Raw genomic sequence first — 21,621 nt, 5'->3', positions numbered from 1 at the left:
ATTTTATTATTCGTGACTTGTGTCTATTTAGGCAAAAAATAAAGTTACATGTCAATTGATATTAGAGATCTTTGCCTTATTATAACCCAAAGTTTATAAATAGCATACTCAGTGAATCGAATGTCCGAAAAATCATGGAAAATATGTTTTTATTTACATAACATGGCTTTCCTTTGATGTAAAGGGATTAGGCAATTAAATGTTATTTTCCAAATACTTTTTAAGCAGGCAAAACTTATAAAGTTTGTGAAGAATCCACATCACATCTTTTGATGACAATGTATGCTATGTATTCTCACAAACAGCTCTGTGAAATATTCCTATTTTGTCACGTCATGCATCTTTAGACTCCAAATTAAAAGCTGAATCAGTCTGAAAGGCAGGCAAATAATAATGACAAAAGACATTTATGCTCAGCATTGTCTGCGCTTCACACAGTACAGATTAAGACTAAAGTTGAGGTTTCTGAACCTTGAAGAACAGCTACATGGACTGCGTTTAGCTGTGACGGCTCATGGCAGCCATTGATATCCAGCACTGGTCCACATGTAAGAAGATAACATTCAGCACATTCTAACACAGTCTTTGACAGTAATAAATATCATCTATCTTCAGTAATCCAGACATCACAAAGATGATTTTGTCTCTGTGAACTCATGTTTGGCGGAAGCAAGGCTCTCTGATTTGAGTGTATATTAAGCCTAATGGGTCAAGGCAGGGGTCAGAGGTCACCTGCTGATCAGGAACGACAACACTGGGAATAAAATGGCTACAAGTGGAAAATTCAAAGCATTTGCTGAGCCGCATTCCATAGCGTTCTCCTGTTAAAAAGATATATAAATAGGGTTAGCAAGACCATAGAGAAAACTTTAAACAAAATCACTGAAAACTGCATATTCAAAAACTTCGTAGTTTGAACTTTCATCTACAGAATGATTCTGGTAAGTTTTAATAATACAACATCATGCATTATGTACCTCTGGATGGAAAGGATGACAGGACTTTGGCCGTCTGCGATCCTTTTGAAACTTCAGTCTGTCACACTTCAGAGACTCATTATGTGCTCAGAGGTCAAGGCTAACAATTAAACACATACTCATGCTATAACTTCACATCCTACAAGCGGATGTTTATTTGGTTCATAAAAAGGATATAAATAATCTCAATGGGCTCCATGGTAACCGGCGGGGCGGAGCTACAGTCACATTTATTCTCAACAACCACCATAAACAGGTTACTGCTGGGAATCTGCTGAATTACAAAGGTCCTGAGTGAAAAAAAACAAACAAACAAAAAAACAATAAAGATGTGTGATTCTTGTTGACTAAACCTATAGAAGTGGTCGTCACTCACCACACATTTAAGTGAACTATCCCTTTAAATATCTTTATTTAATCTATACATTTTAAAATCTGCATTTAAAACAGAATCTAAAGATCTTCTTATTACTAATATATTTTTAAAATACATGTTTTGTGATATATGTAAACAAGTGTAATATAATACCAGAATACTGAGGAACAATTATTATTGTCTACATGACATTTAGCGACATAGTATTACAAATCAAGATGTAAGAGACAGAGAAGCATATATAGATCATGCTATGTTTGCTCTCTCAGATGCACGCATGCATTAAGGGCCAAATAACCACATGGGTTAAAACATCTTCCCGCAGAAGAGTGTCAGTTAAATGCGACATGGGTTTGGCTTTTTATATAGTTCTATTTGGATGATTTTCAATTAGAAGCGTGAGAATGGTTATATGTGTAAATCTAAGGCCTTTTATTTTAAATATTTTTACTTTCTGTTTTCTACTTTACATTAAGACAGTGAAAAATATGAATAATTGGCATAACAGTTAATACAAGACTGGAACTTACAAATCTATAACTACTATAGTAACTTATGTTTCAAATGTAATAAAGGAAAGTAATATAAATTTATTCTAGTATAAATTATTTAAAAATCATATATTACCAAGACACTTGAAATGCATTTTTTATGCTGGTATGGCAACACACAAGTGCATTAGAATCATTTTAAAGTAATTTGTTTTAAAATGCAAATTTCCACCAATTTCTTTCTGCTGTGTATAATAAACAAGCATGCACTCATATAGACATAAACAGATGTTCTCACCGTATACAGCCACCACAGTCAATGTTCCCTGTGGTCTCTTTGATGGTGCGCTCAGAGACGAAAGCTGGGTATTCAGTGTCACACGGCACCATCATTGTCCTCTGAGCTCTCTGGGCTGCACACATGAACACTACATTCAGCTACTATATGCTAAAACTTTTTTTATAAACTAAAATAGAATATAATTATATATATATATATATATATATATATATATATATATATATATATATATATATATATAACATTTATATATACATATATATATATACACACACACACACACATACATATATATATATATATATATATATATATATATATAATGTATGTGTGTGTGTGTGTATATATATATATATGTATATATAAATGTTATATATATATTAACATTAACATTTTTGTTTGCAATATGGTCATGATAGCCAACATGACAGTACAGTTTTTTTTTCTATGTGAGATTCATGTCATCACCTTAGAGTTTAATTGAGATTTATAGTCTTTTTAGTCCTTTATTAGATGAAAATCTAATATCTATCATATATCATATGGAAGAAATGAAACATAACAAGGGCAAGCTCACATGTAACCTCATTAACATTTTCCCAAAAGAGTTCCTGTCATATACGTAATGATACCTTTGACTGTCGAGTCACAGTTCCACCAGCTGTACAGGTTAAACTCCAGCAGAAATCTGTGAAAAAGACACATTCCTGCTCAGAAACACAGACTAAAAATCCCAAGCTGACAATAATGATTATAAGGAAAAAGGCTTTTTATCTCACAAGACAAGTTCTGTCAAGAGCCATTTCACAGTGGTGAAGGGCTGAAAGGAAGAGCAGAGCGAGTCAGTGAAAGAGAATCCCGAGGCACTGAAGTCAAACACTACAGCACTGATGACGGCGTACTCACATCCAGCAGAGAGCGTGCACTGTCACTGCTACCTGCGTACTCTTTACAGAGGGCCTGATAGTCATACAAATTAATCCTAGCAGAAACAAAAGCAGAAACAGATTCACTAATAAACACAACCCGGGTTGATATCTTATTTAACCCCAGTGAAATGCCACTTTGAACCCTGGTAAAGAAACGTTTTAAAAATTAATTTAGCACTGCTTTCAAGCCTGCTTTAGGAGTCATATTTCAGTGCAGGTGGTGCTAGAACATTTCAATATTCAAAAAAAAATAATTAATATTAATATGTTTTTTAATGCATATCCAGTCAGTTTTGGTAACATCATAAATATGCAAAATAGAGCATGCACATTGGGTTTACAGATGTACATTTACATTAAGGCTGGTTCACACGGCAGGATAATTAGAGAAAGAAGAAAGAATTAGGCCGATTTTAGCCCTGATTCACCCCTTCCGACAATCTCATGATGCTCCGATTATCGTGAAATAATCTGATCAAATATTCCTGCCATGTGTGGTGTGTTAAGACCGCTCTCCTCTGCTCGGAAGAACGTCGGGACCGCTCCGATCTCAAATCAGGGATATCCAACATGTTGGATTTATTTGGCCCGATTTCTTCTCGTGTGTGGTGTCCACTGAGGACAAACAATCACGCAGCCTGTGGACTGTGGCGTGTAGCCAATCAGAAAGCAAGGTGATGAGGCGGTGAGGAAGTACCGGGAAACAAAATCAAAACAGCCGGCGTATATAATATAACAAATACAAATAAAGTCGATGGGCATAACTACATCCACAGCTGCAGTCCACCAGAGTACATGGAAACGAATATATGAACGTTTATTTCAACGGTTATTAATCTGTGTAGTACGTAACAACATTTCTATGAGATAAAACAACAACTTTCCTCCATATCATGATGTAGCAAGTATAGTCCATGCTCGCGTTGTCTCCACCTCTTTGACCATCGCCTTTTCTTGTTTTTCTTATGTTTTTTTTACCGTTAAAAACAAAGCACAAACTATGACCACTGCATCCTCTTCGTCCGCCATGATTGTTTACTCTGAAGTCACGTTTGATCTCGAGGGATTTTGCGAGATTTCCCGTCTGACCTGGGAATGCTCGGGAGTCAAATCGGTTCGTGTGTGATGTGTTGATATTGCCGTGTGGCTGCACACCACACACTGAACGACCAAAACTGTTAGACCCGTGATTTTTTATCGCCGTGTGTGGGGTCTCTCAGGTTTGGAAAATCGGCCGACAATTTTAAAATCGTCCCGTGTGAACCAGGCCTTAGGGGTGCTCCGATCACGATCGGCCGATCGTTAATGCGCATCTCGTCAGTAAAGCCGGTTCTCTAATCAGCGGTTAATTCCATCAGGTGCCTGATTTCACAAAGTGCAGCTGTTTCTACACAGAGCTGTTGTTAACTGAGAAGATGCGCCAAAAAACTCTGAAAATGAAGTGGATTTGCGCATCTTCTCTATTAACAACGGCTCTGTGAAGTAACAGATGCTCTATGTGAAATCACGCACCTGATGGAATTAACCGCTGATTAGAGAACCGGCTTTACTGACGAGATGCGCATAACGATCGGATCGGAGCACCCCTAATTTACATTTATGCATTTAGCGGACACTTTTATCTGAAGCATTCTGGCTATATTTCCAAATCTATTTGTGTGCGTGTGTATTCTCTCACTTTTTAAATGAGCCCATCAGGAGCAGTTTGTTCATTACGGCTCCCTCCACTTCTCCAAAGAAGAGGTTCGTCTGTGCAAAACACATTATGTAAAGTTATAATTATAGTCATTATAGAAATGCATCCATTTCATTTCATATTGCAGCAGGATGGATTTATGCTACCTGCTCTTCTTGTACAACTCTTGTACTGTAATTCTCTATATGTCATACCTGAGAAGTGTCTTCAGAGACCAGGATGAAGCCATTGTTGTCTATGAGATAACATTTAATGTCCTAATGGGACCAGAAGCATAGAATATTAATTTAAATAAAAGATTCAACCTGCTTTGATCTGTTGTGATCTTCTTAAATCATTACAAACTTCAAGACAGTAAAATAATAATATGCATTTTCATAGCTTTTTATACCAAAGCCATTAATAAAAGACACAGAATTTAAAATGAGAAATGCTACGAGGCATATGTCATACATCATAGAAGTGCAGACTGATCTAGTAAGCCTGTCATTTCCTAGAAATATCCATTGTATAATGAGCATGTGGTGAATACAAGCTCCATCACTGAAAATATGGCCAAAGGGAGAGAAAGAGAGACACATTTACCTCATTATCACAGCTGATGGTACATTTCCCATCCAGAGCATTGCACTGTGTGAACACATGCAGAGGGAAAACATTAAACAAATGTGTACATTAATGCCATTTCTATATTGATCCTTGCTTATAAAGAGTTAGATTAGTATCAAACAATATCTATGAGAATATAGCATGGTCTCTTACACATTTTTCCTAATATTCACATCAAACAGAGCAGTTATGCAGCATAAAATGCTACACAATTCAACACATCAGTTGTAAAAGGTCTGGTTTGATAAATACATATATTTATATTTTCATGAGCAGGAATTACCTGTCGACTGGCCGTCCAAAATTTTCTCTGAAAGAATTCCAGCTTCATTTGAATTCCCACAGCTTAAAAACACATTTAATAAAATGATGTTTAGCTGTGTTTAGTGTGATTCAACAATACATCTAAAAAATATATATTTTTTTACATTGCTTTCAAATGAGAAGACAAGTACCTGCCACTATAGGAGACTTCCTGTCATCGAGTAGTTGGATAGCAGTGCTCGCCAAAACCACACTCTTATTTTCGCCCCCTTAAATCAAATATCACAAATGAATACGAATGCTCTCTTAGAGTACTTACAACAACATCATAAATGAACATGAGAACTGAAATATTAAAAACATGCTAAAACTGCTGGTTTACGATACAAAAATGGCTTGCAGTTGCAGATCTGTTCTAAGGGGATATACAATGCAAAATACAAATGATCAAATGTAACTAAGCATATAATTGTGCATAATTAGTAAAAAAAACAAAAACAAAAAAAAAACAGACCATTTAGAAAGAGATGCAAAAATAGTGTGCATATCTATTATCGTTGACGTCAAAGGTTGCATGTCAAATAAAAATCTACTTAGTAGAAAAACCATTACTGTAAATGGCATCTCATAACCACCAGGGGTCGACATTTATTTACATAAATATTTATAAGCATAAACCTATTAAGAGGGACTCCTTGGTTTGCATATTCAGATCAAAAGCGGCATCAGTTGAAACAAACACTCAGTTACATGATGAAACAGAGCTCATTTATAGCGATACAGGCAGATGAGGGAGAGTGTTTGATCTGAGAGGAGTTCAGCGCTGTCTGCGTGATAAGGAGCCCAAGAGCTGTTGAGTGGGATGTAATGATCCTGATCTGTCTCATACACACACACACACAGACATACACATTGCGTGAAAGTAAAAGTAGGGCACATTAATTACAGGCGAAGGAAAGAGAGATAAGCAGACAGTCTGCGTTAGGAAAGAAGTACAATGCAGCTAGAGTAACGAACCACACAGTAGTGTGCTGTAAAACTATAATTTGGAAGATCCACCTGAAATATGAATCAGATGATGATCTATAAAAAGCTTACCAACTGTGTGATAAGCTAAAGATGTGTGGTGGAGCAATAGAGGAGTATAAGTGACCTTTTTTATGTTCATTGCAGATTAATGTTGATAATTATTAATATCAACAATCTCTAAACCTCAAGCAGTACACTTCAATGCATGGTAATTGCTAGAGACCCAAAAATAATATATACAGAATTAAAAGTTCACACATTTACATTAACAGTTTTTTTTACATGACATCATCGTTAAATGTTGAAGTATTTTGCACAACATGGGTGTGTGTTTATCTGCTTGAACATCATACCTGAACTGAAAGGAATGGAGTACACAAAAGTGCCGGGCACCTGCTCTGCGGCTCTTTTATACCACAGAGGAAAGTGATCTGCATTAAAGACGCCCTCCTTGTCTTCAGCAGTGAGGAAATCTCTGCAAACACATGCAGATAATTTACTCCATTATTCATCATTTACACTTTGAGGCCTTTTATTGGCTATTGTATTGAGATGATTATCTGTCATTGGCCCGTAATTTGGACTCACTGATTGGTCAGCTGCTCGGGAACCACAAACAGGTTAGTTCTGGAAAGACCAGTGCGAGTGCCGAGAAAAGCGATCTCAACCCCTTTATCAGAGTTCCTGATGATAAAAGCAAACAAAAAACTGTTTGCTGAATGGTCTCACAGTTTTCCTACAGAGTCAACCAACAATATTTACTAAAAACTAACTTGCAAAACAGCCTGTATAAATTTAAATGGATAGTTCACCAAAAATCTCATTAATTATTCACCTTCATGTCGTTCCAAACCTGTTAGACCTTCATTCATCTTCACAACACAAATGTAGATATTTTTTATCAAATCTGAGAGTTTTCTGACCCTGCATAGATAGCAATGTAACTACCATGTTCAAAGTCCAGAAAGGTAGTAAGAACATCATCAAAATAGCCTACGGTAGTTGAATTGCTGTTTATGGTGGATCAGAAAAAACAGGATTTCATCAAAAATAAATATCTTAATTTGTGTTCCAAAGATGAACAAAGGTCTTACGGGTTTGGAACAACATGAGGGTGTGTAATTAATGATAGAATTTTCATTTTTGGGTGAACTATCCCTTTAAGAAACAGAAGGTGGAAAATAGTTATCTAAGACAAAGTGTATTAAATTAAGATGATTTTTAAAGCTAATTGAGTAAATGTAACCAAGTAAATGCTCACTCAGACTTATTAAGGGCCAGTCCAGTCCAGTACGCTTCTAAGGGAGCCGTTACTACAGCGTCAAACAAAACCTGCTGAATCAGCTCTCTGTCACCTACAACACACGCACGGGAGGACATTTACACACTCCATAATACTCATCGACACAAGCTTTCATGGGGACAGTTTTTAAACAACTGAGTTAATTTTGTAAGAAAGATTTAAGATAGATGAAGGACAATGTGGCAAAACTTTGCAGGAGCGACTGCTACTGTGTTGTATTCTGCAGTATGAAATTGAGCTCATTCAACAACAACAACAAAAAAAAAATTATTGAAATGAAAAGATGAGAAGTGGAACAGCTTATTATTTGATGAAAGATTATGAAGACAAACATTTCTCCTTAGAATAATGTGCACTGATGAACTGATTATAATAAGACCAGAAACCTGTAATAAAAAGCAAACATGGTTGAATTTATTTGAAATGCAGCTCACATTTGAGATGTGGTTTACGGCTTGTCATGAACAGTTTGATGGCCTGAACTTGAGTCAGGTGACGATGCTCATGGTGCTCATCTGTGTTACAGTATGTCCTGAAACAACAACAGAAAATGGCACAATATATTACTTGAACAACACTAATAAAACATGTTATAATGCAGCCTATGTTGAGTCTAAATAAAGGTCTTTACCATTCATCAGCAAGAGCAACATCGGGTTGCTCCAGATCATGCAGACCTATAAAAAAAAGAGTTTAGATAAGAGTTTAGAGAGAATTGCAGATGAAATGGGGGCACTGGGAATATTTCTAGACATTTAAGGATAGACCTGAGAAATAGGAAGGGACAAAATGAATAAAGAGCACTGATATATGAAATATCAGCGCTGTTAAAAAGAGCACTGACATTCATCTGTCAGAATGTAATTTTTTTTATTACAAAAAAAAAACTGATTTGTTGACCAACAAAGGACAGATCTTTATAATAATGATAATAATAATAATAATTTAGTTTTAACCCTCGAAGGAACGAGACGCTGCGTCGAGGACGATTGGGGAACGCCCCCAGAGTGACGTCTCTGAATCATGTGTGCAATCAGTCCAATGGATGGGCGAGACGTCATAGGCAGGTGACGTCAGAGACCAGTAAAGCATAAAAGCATGAGAGGCACAGCCGGCATCAGCCTCAAAGGATGAAGCAAGCACCGACCAGAGATGCTGGAAGTGTGGCACTGCGATGCAGCGTCTCGTTCCTTCGAGGAACCAGGGTTACATACGTAACCTTAGACGTTCTTCTTCAGGAACTCGAGCTGCGTCAAGGACAGTTGGGGAACGAGAATCCCCGTGCCGCCAGACTTACAAATCTCTGCCAGTGTGGGAAACTGCACAGCTAGGACGAGAGAACAGAGGGGCCTGGAGCGGCTCGTAAATCTAGACCGTGAAATCGTACCAAGGTCAAAGGTATGGACCACCCCACAGCCTCACAGATGTCACGCATAGAGACACCTGCTAGGAAGGCCTTGGAGGCCGCCACACTTCTATTGGAGTGAGCCTTAACCCCCAGGGGAGAGGGGAGGTCAGAGGACTCATATGCAAGAGAAATAGCATCCACTATCCACAGGCTGAGGGTCTGTTTAGTAGCAGGAAGACCTCTCTCAGGGGGACCATAAAAGACAAACAACTGGTCCGCCCTTCTCCACAGGGCAGCTCTGTGGACGAATGTGTCCAATGCTCGCACTGGACACATACAATTAAGCTTCTTCTGGTCTGGCTCCCTGAAGGGAGGAGGAATGAAGACCTGGAGTATGACAGGCCGTGGTGTAGAGTAGAGCTGAAGATCTTAATTTATATAATCTTACGCGGGCTCAGGTCGGGCTCGGGCTTGCGCTACGGCCATGTGATGTGTTTTGGTTAGCGCGAGAAAGATACGAAAATAAAGAAAGATATGAAAATGGATGCTGAGTAGGTGTTACGGAGGCTTGCCTTGGCGATTACATTTTGGTTGCACCAGCAACTAAAGCAAAGTCTGAGTTGTGGAAAAGTTTTGACCATATTTATAATAAGAAGTGAATAATGACGCACCATCAGTGAGCGCAGGAACGCGCTGAAGACATCTACAGTGGATTCAATCATTTTCCTCCACAAAAACATGTAGGCTTAGCCTTATCGCTGTGAGTAAAGGTTTTCAAATAATAACTAAATTGTCATTGATTCACTGTTGATTCTTAAATGCATAATGTAGACAGAGTACATGCGCTAATGTTGGCATTATTCTTTTATTAAATGTCAGCTGCTAGTGGCGAGGCAAATCCAGCGGAGCCTTTATCTCAACGTCGTTATTGCCAAATATAACACCCATCTTAATTTAAAATTTATCTTAATATAATTTCTTAAAAAAAGATTTTTTTAATTGGTGCGTTGGTGTATTTATAGGCTAAATGAGCCTATGCCTATTTAGAGTGCTGAGATGTTACAGAGGACTCATTTTAATTATTTATTCCAACTTCCAATTGGCCTAGTCTATGTTAGTTTGAATAAATTATGTTAAAACATGTATAAATGACTCATTCTTGACAAAAGGCAAAATAGCTGTGTGCGTGCGCACATTTGAATAATGTCGGGCTGTAAATGGGTTCGGGCTTTTAAAAAGCTGTCAATCAAAATGTACTTGTCGGGTTCGGGTCGAAACCTAACTTTTAAGGCCCGATTACAGCTCTAGTGTCGAGGAGGGAACCTTAGGGACATACCCCGCACGAGGGTAAAGGAAAGCTTTAGCCAGACCGGGCGCAAAGTCTATATAAGAAGGGGCCAAAGAGAGGGCCTGAGAGAAGATATCACCAACAGGAAGACGGTCTTAATAGAGAGAAGGCGATCGGCGATCTCCTCAATAGGCTCGAAGGGCGGCCTACAGAGAGCTTCTAACACCATAGCCAGGTCCCATGTGGGGAAACGAGAACGTACTGGAGGCCTCAGCCTCAGTGCACCGTGGAGGAAACGTGTAACAAGGGGGTGTCTGCCCACTGACTGGCCACCGAGAGGGGCGTGGTAGGCCGCAATGGCCACCATGTAGACCTTCAGAGTGGAGTGGGTCAACCCTGCGGAGAAACGGGCCTGCATGAACTCCAGCACTGTACCAATCGGGCAGTTAACTGGGTCAAGCTGGCGGTCTCCGCACCAAGAAGTGAAAAGTTTCCACCTCAAGGCACAAAGTTTCCTTGTAGAGGGAGCTCTGGATTGGAGGGCTCCAACAACCTCGGTTGAGAGACCGGAAGTTACGAGTTGTGCCCCCTCAGGGGCCAAACCCATAACTTCCACAGCTCCGGGCGGGGTTGGACTATGGTGCCCTCCGCCGGTGAGAGGAGATCCCTCCTGACGGGAATCTCCCAGGGAGAGCCGTCTAGGAGGGAAATCAGGTCCGAGATCCAGAACGGGGTTACTAACAGCAGCCGGACTCCATCCCAGCACATTCTCTCCAGAACTCCCAGGAGTCCTCGGACCTGATCTGAGACACGACCTGTTTGAGTGTGAGTGTCCTGAACTTCATTCGCTTGACTGAGCGGTTTACTAGACGAAGATTTAAAATGGGACGCAAACCCCATCCTTCTTTGATGGCCTCCTTCCTCAGGAGAGCGTGATCTTCCTGTTCCATAACCAGAGCCTGCTCGGGACCCACCAGTGTGGGTGAAACCCTGTTAAATGAGGCGGAGGAGAACCAAACTGAATTGTGTAGCCTCTTTCTACAGTGTGCAGGACCCATTGAGACACATTTAGCAGTAGTTTCCACGCTGCTAAATGATCTACTAAGGGAGTCAGTCTCTCGAGCACCCTGTAACTCCGGCAGGGTTGGCAGAACAATCTCCTTAGGGCACTGAGGCGAGACGGACACCGTGTAATGTGGTGTAACCCGCTGCACCACAGAGGGGACTGCCCTCATAAGCCCCGGGCCAGTGGCGTCAGGGCTTATTGGCCGAGGACCTCTTAGCCTTAAGTACGGTCCGCAGATCCGACTTAGACTTATGCGTCATTTGGACCCACGGCTCCGCTTAGCTGGAGGAGCACGTGAGGCGACGCTCTGTTTTTGTGCCTCCCTGTATGAGGAGCTGGTACTCAGTGGAGGCTGCCCCCGCCCGGCAGCCAAATTTAGAGAGTGACGCGGGAGGAACCACTGGAACGCCACCGCCTGCTTGCGAGCCTCCTGGTACCTGTTGACGACAGAATTAACAGTGTCGCCGGATAGGCCCGAGGACACAAGTGGGGCATCCATGAAACAAACCCTGTCCTTTTCTTTCATGTCGGACAGGGTGAGCCACAAATTTCTCTCTGCTGCTACCATTGCTGCCATAGACCGCGCATTAGCACGAGCGGTCTCTTTGGTAGCGAGGAGAGATCAATCAGCGGTCCCCCTGAGCTCTGTGATATCCTCAGATCTCACGTGCTCTTGCTCATCTAAATCTTTCAGCAGATCGGCTTGGTACGCCTGCAGACACGCACCAGCCTGACCCACTGCCGAGTACCCCTTGCCCAACAGGGCTGATGTTGTGGGCAGCAGCTTGGAGGGCAGCGCCGGAACCTTTAATGAAGATAGTTCTGTTCAGCCCGGGGCATCACCTTATAACCACGCTCATTCATCCCCACTACGTTGCCGTAGTGAGCAGAAACGGGGATGAAGATGCGGGCCGAGAAGGGTTTTTCCCATGATTTACACACTTCGGCGTGCAAATTGGGAAAAAAAGGCAAGCTTCGGCATGGAGGTGGCAGCTTAGTTCGCAGAAAACGCTCATCAAGTTTGCTTTTCTGTGGTTCAGCCTTTTTCTCGGCGGACCATTCGATGTTTAATTGGCCACAGCACGAGTAACCACCTCCAAAAGTTCCTCATAATGGGGTGATTGAGGGGCCGAATCCTCAACGACGTTCACCACATCAACCTCCTCGCAGGAAGATAGATGAAACGCCGAGCCCACTCCCCGGGCAGAAGTAGGGCCGGAGCGCGCTTCCGATCCCTGAGAGCGGGCGCTGGATCTGACAGGTGAGAAAGAAGATAGGGACTCGCCCGTCTCCATTCCCTCTGCCAAATCCAACTGCGAACCCCACGAGCGAGATCGCCGCTCTGCCTCGGCAAAAGCGGGACCAGCGCTACGGGGAACGCTAGCGAAGGCTCCCTCGGTGAAGAGAGCCCTCCGGGAACGGAGAACATGCAGGGCAAGCCGCTCGCAATGTGGGCAGTCGGCCCCCTCACAAGCCAACTCTGCATGCTCCCAGGCAAACAACTCACAAACTGTGTGTATCCCCACCTGAGATGTAGCGAGGACAGGGAGGAACACTCAGTCTGAAACGCTGCTTGCCTTCGTCTATTTTTTTTTTTGGTCTTGGAGGGTGCTTTTGGCATAGTTTGGGGGGATGACTAACAACACTGAATAAGACTCACAAACATAAAAGTTCTTTGAACAGTACACACACACAGAGAGCGCTTGCTGAAGACAGAAGGCTGATGCCGGCTGTGCATCTCGTGCTTTTATGCTTCCTGGTCTCTGACGTCATCCGCCTATGACGTCTCGCCCATCCATTGGAATGATTACACACATGATTCAGAGGCGTCATGCTGGGGGCGTTCCCCAATCGTCCTTGACGCAGCTCGAGTTTCTGAAGAGGAATCCTACAGCATCATATTTATTTTTGCAAATAGGCTTCTACATTATCAATATTATCAATTATTATGCTTTCTGTTTATACTGTTTATAATTTGTAAAAGTAAAAGGCTTTTTAGCCCAAATGTAAAAATGTTCACCTTCAGCTTGTGGTACACTTTTTGCAGTGAAAAATTGTATGATTTTTATTAAATAAATATAAGAACAACTTTTATATAAACAACTGCAACAAAATGCATTTTTTTTATCTGTTTTTGGCATAAATAAGGATAATTATGTTTTTTTCATCGTTGAGTAGCCTATGAGTCTGAACATTATTACTAGTTTTTTTTATATATATTTTTTCTAAAGGTCAGTAAACTGTTTATAATATTTAAAACACTTTTTGACTATTTATTTAATATGGCAGGCTTCAGAAGGATTTCTGGTTATGAATATACTACAGTAAAAAAAATCATTAGAAACTCATGATGCAGCAATATAAACAGCCCAATAAAATCTGAAATATTTGAAATGTTTATTAACTTTTTCATTTCTTGCTAATATAGTAAATCCTCACCAGCTTCTAGTGAAACATTTCCCTTGAAGAAGTATTTCCCATGTCCTCGAGAGAGTGCCACACCTACACTAAAAATCACACAAAAAATATAATTTCAAATGTCAGCCACATACTTTCAATCAATGTTTGTTCAAATAAATAATATTTACACATACAAGACATCACCTACCTAAATGGAGTTCCTTTAATATCAGTAAAGTAATAATCATTGTGCATCGTCAAGACACGTTTCTGATGGGGAACAAATTTACAGATAAAAGATTATGAAGTTAAGCTGTCCAGTGTGTATTTCTGATACTTTGCTATTATTCTAATAGCTTTATGATGCTAATATCTTTTATTCTGGTTCTTGCATGCAAAGATAAAATCATTACCCCTTTGTCCACTGTTCTTTTTACTTCCATGGAGAAAGTGCCAGTTCGTCTCTTCACCATTGCTGTGCGTAACTACAAATAAACACATTTATGAAGCAGCACTTATTCACTTTAATACTATATCTCGACACTTCTAAAATACTTTATTCAAGTATGTGAACCTAATGCATATCAGTACTGGGAACCTGTAAAGCATCTGCATAGTTGCGTAAAGTATGTTTCTGGTCTAAATGTACAGCAGTGAGTGCACTCATTAAAAATGTCCATACAACATCCTCTGTGTCCTCCCATTCCACCTCGGACAGGTCCACGCTGCTGTAACTGGGTTTCTTCCTCTTCTGGCCCTCCTGGTACTGCAGGAAGAGACACAAAGAGGACAAGAAGTGCTTTAGAGGACGGCAGTGCAGTTACAATCAGGAACTGGGATCATACGGGTAACACAATGGAGACAGAAACATACAGTACATGGTGATAGAAGCCGTTAGTCTAGCATTTTTCACTCCTGCTCCTTGGGTTTCCATCTAGCACTGCGCATTTATGGTGTCTAATCAGATGATGAGGCCTGTTAAAGGTGCTGTTAAACAGTGTGCTCAGTTTCACCCTTTTTGTAACTTTCTCCAAAACAATCAAAGCAATCCCAAACATAGAGTATGATTGACAGGCACATAGCAATTCTGATTGGCTGGTTTTCTGATTGGCTTAAAGGCATGGACCACTTCCCTGACTCTTACTGTTTACACAATCTAGTGCTGTCACTAAGGACAGCTCTTTTTCTGGTATCTGTCAGTAGTTGGGACATTTCATGTTGTATTCCAAAAAGAGAAACATTTAATGTGTGCAGTGCTAAGGGACTCCAGGAGCAGGATCCACAAACGGTGTAAATGAGTTTTGTTTACACACTATCAGCGCAGCCAGTATTCGGCTTATGGGGATCTGTGTCAGAATAATCTGTCTAATCTTTTTTGCTCAGATTGGCTTTGGAAATTCAGTTAGTCAGTGGCTCTGTTCCAATCCCTAATGAGTTGTCTTGCCGTCTGCTATCTACACAGGCAGCATTCTAAACTAAATGGAACATCATAAACGTTAAATTCACATAAATACAAACACATCAATTCAGAATTCAAACACTATGTAGATAGCAACTCAACATTAATATGTAATTATTTGTCACTTTCTGACTTCATCCTAAAATATAAATAAATATATATATATTTAAACTTTCTCTGTCTAGCTTACACTTTATTTGAACAATGCTTGAAACTTGGTATGATGAGCACTTCCTGTATCTATTTGCCTCTTTAAGGTGATTCGCTTGATGTATTCCCCAACTGTAAGTTGCTTTTGACAAAAGCATCTGCTAAATGAGTAAATGTAAAATGTAAACGTAACGGTTACTCACATGTGCCATGCTAATAAGTGTTCTTCATATGGAGCACACGAGAAGCCACTGAAAAGCAACTTATTTTATTCCAATTACTTGGCAAGGCAACATTTCTAATTTTTTTTTTTATTCAATGGGAAAAGTGCATTGTAATGAAAAATGCAAGGGTTTGTGACCATATATATATATCTTATATATAATAATCTTATATCTTATAGGTAAATAAATATACATTTTCAGATTTCATTTTAATTTTAGGTAATAATTATTATTTGTTTGTTTATTTATGTATTTTGCATTTTTTCATTTCTTTTTAACTTTATTATTATTTTGTATCATTTTATTTAAATGACTTTTTTATTCATTTTAGTTTAGTTAAGTTTAACTAACAAAACTTTTACAAATATTATAGTTAATGATAACAATATTGCAAAGAACAAAAATATTAGTTAATATTTAATAATTAGACTGACCTATTTTCTTTATATACAGTTCAGTGAATAAAATATACTTTAAATACATTTCTGTAAAAACTTCCCTTGTTGCACTGCATTCTGGGATATCCATGCAGGATACATACCACATATGATGTCCAATACTGTTAAAATCCAGCATAATGCTCTCTACTGTTCGAAACAATTTTATATCTATATCTACTTAGAATTTGCCTATAATGCCTTGAAAATTCATCTAGATGTTCAGCTCACTAAGGTTTGGAACACAGCCTAAAAATATCTCTAAAGTTGAATAATAATGTTACTTTGTGTCAAAATTGAATCCAGTCCAGTTCAATGCTACTTACACTAATAATACACATTTTAACATAAAGCACATCCAACGACATTGTGCCCGTTGAGCAACACAGAGTCAGTTTGGTCTGTAAATACACACACTCAGAAGCCTTGACTGATGCACACCACCGCTACGCAAACACAAACTAAAACACAGCAGCACTGGAGCCACATTACAACGAGAACACCAACACGTTCATGACACACAGAGACGCACGCACACGCAGTCACGCATGGTGACTGAGAGCGAGGTGAGGGGTGTCCCTGTGAAGGGTGAGTTACCTCAGTGCTCTGATCAGCCCTGGCAGGCACATGAATAGGCTTTTATTCCTGCATGCAATATATCAGAGGAAAAGGGTTGGGATTACAAAAACTACATCTCCCATGATGCACTTCAGCGTCCCACCAGCGCTTTCACAAGCACACACTGCATGTGTGGGTAGATTTTACCTGAGCCAGCTTGTCGGGGTGTGGATTTAGCTGACTATATCATATTTTAGCTATTTCTATTTGTTCTATTTGAAATCATAATCCTAATATAAGGCTGGAAACGGGCCCAAATGGCATCAGTCCTTACCAGGGGCCTCAGGTCGGGATGTGTCAGGATATATCCGTTATTGGTAATGGCAAACGCATATCCATGTATTCCTAGCTGGAGAAAAGAAGATAAAGATTTAAAAAATGATAGCATCAATACACTCCTGCCCGCTTTAAGATACAGAGAGCATAAAATCGAACAGATTAAAATGGATTTTGAAATCCTGGCTGTTTATTTGGTAACAGCCTACCTTGTGTTTCGGGATGGTTTTCATTAACTCCTGAATGGGGATGTCAGTGCCTACAACGCCTAGCAGGATGCCTTGGTTTTTCTGTGGAGGGACACTTGCGGTGAAATCACAGTATTTTCACACATATGCGTATTCATACATGAGTGTGCACATTCATTTTTGGATCGACACTGGTACAAATAACAGACTCACAGATTTGAAAACAGATGGGGAGATTAAAAAGTCATTTGAAGTTTTTATTTGGTGGATATTAACTATGATTGAAACTCATTTAGTATATGAAACACTATTCATATTATAGTGTACTATTAATGAGAGTGTTCAGATGAGTTTGATTAAGAAATTAAACAGAAATTAATGGAAAAAAGAGATAAAAAAACTTTTTTATTGCAGTTATAAAACAATCATCCTTCAAAAGCCCTCTAAAAGTGTGACTTTAAATCTTGAAATCTAAAAAGCCTTTAATGACAGAAGTACAGATTTGTGAATAAAGAATTATTTTGAGTCAACCTTTTTAATTAATCATTTCACAGAGATCTCAGTTCAACAGGTTTAAATGATTAGTCTATATATACTATATTCCATATGGAAAATATAACTATTCATGTCATATATATATATATATACACACACACACAAACACATTCATATTGACAGTTGTTTAATTATTAATTAATATCAGTATTAATATTGTTATTATAGTTCCATATGGAATCTTTGTAGAATATACATATAAGAAAATACATTAATATTGATAGTCATATTTACTTGATATTAATTATTAATACTATCAACGTCAAAATTAAAATGTGTATTAATACTGATATTAATCACAATTATTATTGTTATTATAGTTTTATTATAATAACACTAATATTGTTATTATAGTCAAATATACTATTACAGTAGTTCAACATGGAAACTAAAAACACATTTCAGAATCTACATTAATATTAATAGTTATTAATTAAGATGAATTATTAAAATGTAAAAATGAAACTAGTGTTAATATTGATATTAATAGTTTTATAAGGAAACCTAACTATATATATGCTTTAGAATATACTTTTTACAGTATTAATATTAATACTTTATGTATGTGCTTTTCCATTTATGTGTTTAGTTCTGACACACACACACACACACACACACACTCCTCACCGTTTCATTCTTGGTGCTAAACACAGGCATGGCGACTGTGGTCATTGGGTTTGGGCCTTTATTCTCTCCAAGCTGCTGACAGATCAACAGAAGACTTTCAGATTTAAATTTCCATGAACATCTGAGAAAAAACACATTCAATAAAGACTTTTGATGGACATTAATCGCCAGGGCTGGTTCATACGCTTGCATTGTGTCGTCCTACCAGCCTTCAGATCAAGGAAGTATGCGACATGAAATTTTCAAACCAACGTTTTGATTAATGGCTGTGGTCGAGGTGTAGACAAGTGAAGGGTGATCTGGTGAAGATGGTTCATCTCTGTAGCTGATCTGTAAGCTCAGCTGTGGGCATGATGAGGGCTGAAATGATGTAACACATGAGCTCGCTGAAACTAGGTCTGCTATTCCCTCACCTCACCCTTATGTGTGTGTGTCCATTATGCATGTTTTACAGTGGCCCTTGAGAGGATTCGTGAATGCAGCTGTTTGTGTTTGAGGAAAAGAGAAAGAAAACAAAAAGGAATGTTGTAAAAATACCATTCCAGTAAATAAATACCAAACCAGAACGACTATCTTAAAATTTTAAAGAGATAGTTCGCACAAAAAATCTAATTCTGTCATCATTTACTCACCCTCATGTCATTCCAAACCTGTGAGACTCATTTATTTATTTGTTTGTTTATAACAATATAGTCTTTTAAGACTATCAGATAGGCAGCAACAATATCCCACTGAAGAGGGGTTTAAATTCTCTCTTATTCAGTCTCAGACTTGAGAGCTCCAAAAAAAAAAAAAAAAAAAAAACCCTCACTTTGAGTTCGATCCAACATTTGTTCAGTCTGGTTGGCTTCGTGCAGAACACTAGAGGTGTATCCTGCAGGAGCCAATTTGAAATCTGTGAATTAACCTTGTGCTTCCTCGTTCCTCTCCTTCCCCCTCTTCACTTCTCTCTTTCTCCCAGTCTCTGCCTCTTTCACCCCCTCTGCTCCAATGTCAGTTTTATTACGGCTTTAGGAGATAAAAGCCAATGATCCACAAAATGATGAATGGAGTGTCTCAGTGGCCAAGATACAGCAACACACACTCCGGAGAACAATTCCCAACACCCTACGCCTATGCCTGTGTGTGTGTGTGTGTGTGTGTGAGAGAGAGAGAGAGAGGAGGGCGTCAAAGACATCGGGTGGGTGTAAACACTTGCATTTGTGTGTGTATGTGTGTATGAGTCACTCTTATCAGGAATAGAATGGCACAGCGGTCGGTGTTGCAGTTCTCGACATACCCAGCAGAGTGAAGCCAAACCCTATCTCTGACCACATCTCGCCCTCTCTGGCTCTAATCTATCAATCTCACTGCCTGCTTTCTGTACTTCCCTGTAGCACTTTGCACCACATCCACGTTCAAGAACTAATAAAACGTTTCAGATTCCAGAAACGGAATGCTGAAAGCAAATTACAATGAGGAAATGCTGCAAGACACCAGTGACAGAATGGACACAAACAGGCTCTGTTCCAAAACCTAATCAGCTGCCTTGCTGACTACAGTCTACATAGGCAGCATTCTAACTAGTTGAATGATTTAGAACATTCTGTTTCATATGTCATGCAAGTAGTGCTAAAAAGTTCAAGAACAAACCTCTAATAAGCATAAATATACAACAATTATTGGATAAAATAATCAAATTTTAATCACCGAACTATTTTAGTTAAATTTTTCAGTAGTGAATGAACTATATACGTACATACAGTCTACAATTTATACACTCAGAAGAAAGGTACAAAGCTGTCACCGAGTCGGTACTCTTTCAAAGCTAATTGAACATCTTTGTAATAATATTGATTATGATTGATTATGGAAAATTATGATTTTTTTAAATGTTTTGAAATAAGTCTCTTATGCTCTTATGCATGGTTAAAACAGTAATATTGTTCGAAATATTATTACAGTTTTATGTAACTGTTTTATATATATATAATTTTTGTCAGTTTTTTTATCACCTAAAGTGAACTTGTTGAATAAAAGCTTTTTTTATTTTATATATATATATATATTAACCGCTGATAATAATAATAATGAAAAAATGTTTCTTGAGCAGCAAATTAGAATATTAAAATGAAAATTTTGCTTTGCATCGCACGAATAAATAACATTTTAAACTAAATTAAAACAGTTGCTATAAATTGTAATAATACTGACAGGTTTAAGGTACTAATATGCACCTTCTAGGCGTAAATAAGGCAAAAAGCTGTACCTTATAAAAGAGTACTGCCCCAGTGCCAACTTTATAACTTTTTTCTTAAAGTCTATCTATAATACGTTTTTTCCCCCTTTAAACTTGTTGCAGTGAATCCTGGGATTGGCTGGTTCACTACGTGCTGCCATCGAAATTTGGCTGTTATTAGCTATCTTAGGAGGAACAGCCTACAGGTACATGTTGTGTGCGCCCTTAAAATGCTGCCTCCATAGGCAGCTTGCTAGATTTAGGAACAGAGCCACAGAGACACCGGTTACGACTGTTACCTTGTGTGCCTGTGCGAGCTATAGGGACACAGGGAGAAAAATAATACGTGTCATTGACATGTGCTCATGTCTACACACATACAAGAGACACACTGCACGGTGTGTGACCTGATCTGCTTCTCGTGGTGCTCACTGAATGGAAGAGTGTCTTGATGAGACCTTCAGGGAGTTAACGGAGCTACTAATGAGGACTGAGTTGCATTTTATGAAGGTGAATGATTGTAGAAAACACATAGACTTAGAGAAAATACTTAGGATGTTTTAAACAAACCCCTTACAAAAATGTACCATAGTGACATTGATTTCTGCTAAAATACCATAGTTACTACAGCTGTTGGTGCTGTAAAGAAATAATAAAATAATATTACAGTGTAAGAAGTTTCTTTAGTGTTATTTTGTTTATTTATTTTTGATTCATGTGTTGATTTGTTACTAAAAGTGTGGTATCTTATTTAAGTAACAACCATATTTTTGCAGAAACTATGGCTCACAT

At 38.8% G+C, this 21,621-nt stretch overlaps 1 protein-coding gene across 3 annotated transcripts in view; it reads right to left on the bottom strand.

Moving 5' to 3' along the window:
• Positions 1 to 132: 132 nt before the first annotated feature.
• Positions 133 to 21,621, bottom strand: part of cacna2d3 (calcium channel, voltage dependent, alpha2/delta subunit 3) — a 41,791-nt gene continuing 20,302 nt past the window's right edge. The window contains exons 14-38 of one of the 3 annotated variants that reach the window (XM_052569554.1): positions 21,129 to 21,146; positions 18,612 to 18,683; positions 17,451 to 17,531; positions 17,240 to 17,314; positions 14,760 to 14,843; positions 14,491 to 14,562; positions 14,286 to 14,347; positions 14,117 to 14,184; positions 8,607 to 8,652; positions 8,410 to 8,507; positions 7,934 to 8,027; positions 7,261 to 7,356; positions 7,026 to 7,147; positions 5,835 to 5,912; positions 5,663 to 5,724; positions 5,356 to 5,400; positions 4,965 to 5,027; positions 4,753 to 4,823; positions 3,052 to 3,127; positions 2,925 to 2,965; positions 2,778 to 2,833; positions 2,143 to 2,257; positions 1,155 to 1,267; positions 978 to 1,060; positions 133 to 821 (exon numbers count right to left, since the gene is read on the bottom strand). In XM_052569554.1, coding sequence (XP_052425514.1) covers positions 729 to 821; positions 978 to 1,060; positions 1,155 to 1,267; positions 2,143 to 2,257; positions 2,778 to 2,833; positions 2,925 to 2,965; positions 3,052 to 3,127; positions 4,753 to 4,823; positions 4,965 to 5,027; positions 5,356 to 5,400; positions 5,663 to 5,724; positions 5,835 to 5,912; positions 7,026 to 7,147; positions 7,261 to 7,356; positions 7,934 to 8,027; positions 8,410 to 8,507; positions 8,607 to 8,652; positions 14,117 to 14,184; positions 14,286 to 14,347; positions 14,491 to 14,562; positions 14,760 to 14,843; positions 17,240 to 17,314; positions 17,451 to 17,531; positions 18,612 to 18,683; positions 21,129 to 21,146 — 1,884 coding nt within the window. In that variant the 3' untranslated portion in view covers positions 133 to 728. Of the gene's footprint in view, positions 822 to 977; positions 1,061 to 1,154; positions 1,268 to 2,142; positions 2,258 to 2,777; positions 2,834 to 2,924; positions 2,966 to 3,051; positions 3,128 to 4,752; positions 4,824 to 4,964; positions 5,028 to 5,355; positions 5,401 to 5,662; positions 5,725 to 5,834; positions 5,913 to 7,025; positions 7,148 to 7,260; positions 7,357 to 7,933; positions 8,028 to 8,409; positions 8,508 to 8,606; positions 8,653 to 14,116; positions 14,185 to 14,285; positions 14,348 to 14,490; positions 14,563 to 14,759; positions 14,844 to 17,239; positions 17,315 to 17,450; positions 17,532 to 18,611; positions 18,687 to 21,128; positions 21,147 to 21,621 lie in introns of all 3 variants that reach the window. The other 2 variants (XM_052569555.1, XM_052569556.1) reach the window with 2 other exon arrangements.

Source organism: Carassius gibelio, chromosome B11 (assembly GCF_023724105.1).
Source record: "Carassius gibelio isolate Cgi1373 ecotype wild population from Czech Republic chromosome B11, carGib1.2-hapl.c, whole genome shotgun sequence".
NCBI lineage: Eukaryota > Metazoa > Chordata > Actinopteri > Cypriniformes > Cyprinidae > Carassius > Carassius gibelio.
Note: the sequence above shows the minus strand (reverse complement) of the source record. Positions and strands in the feature narration are given on the sequence as shown.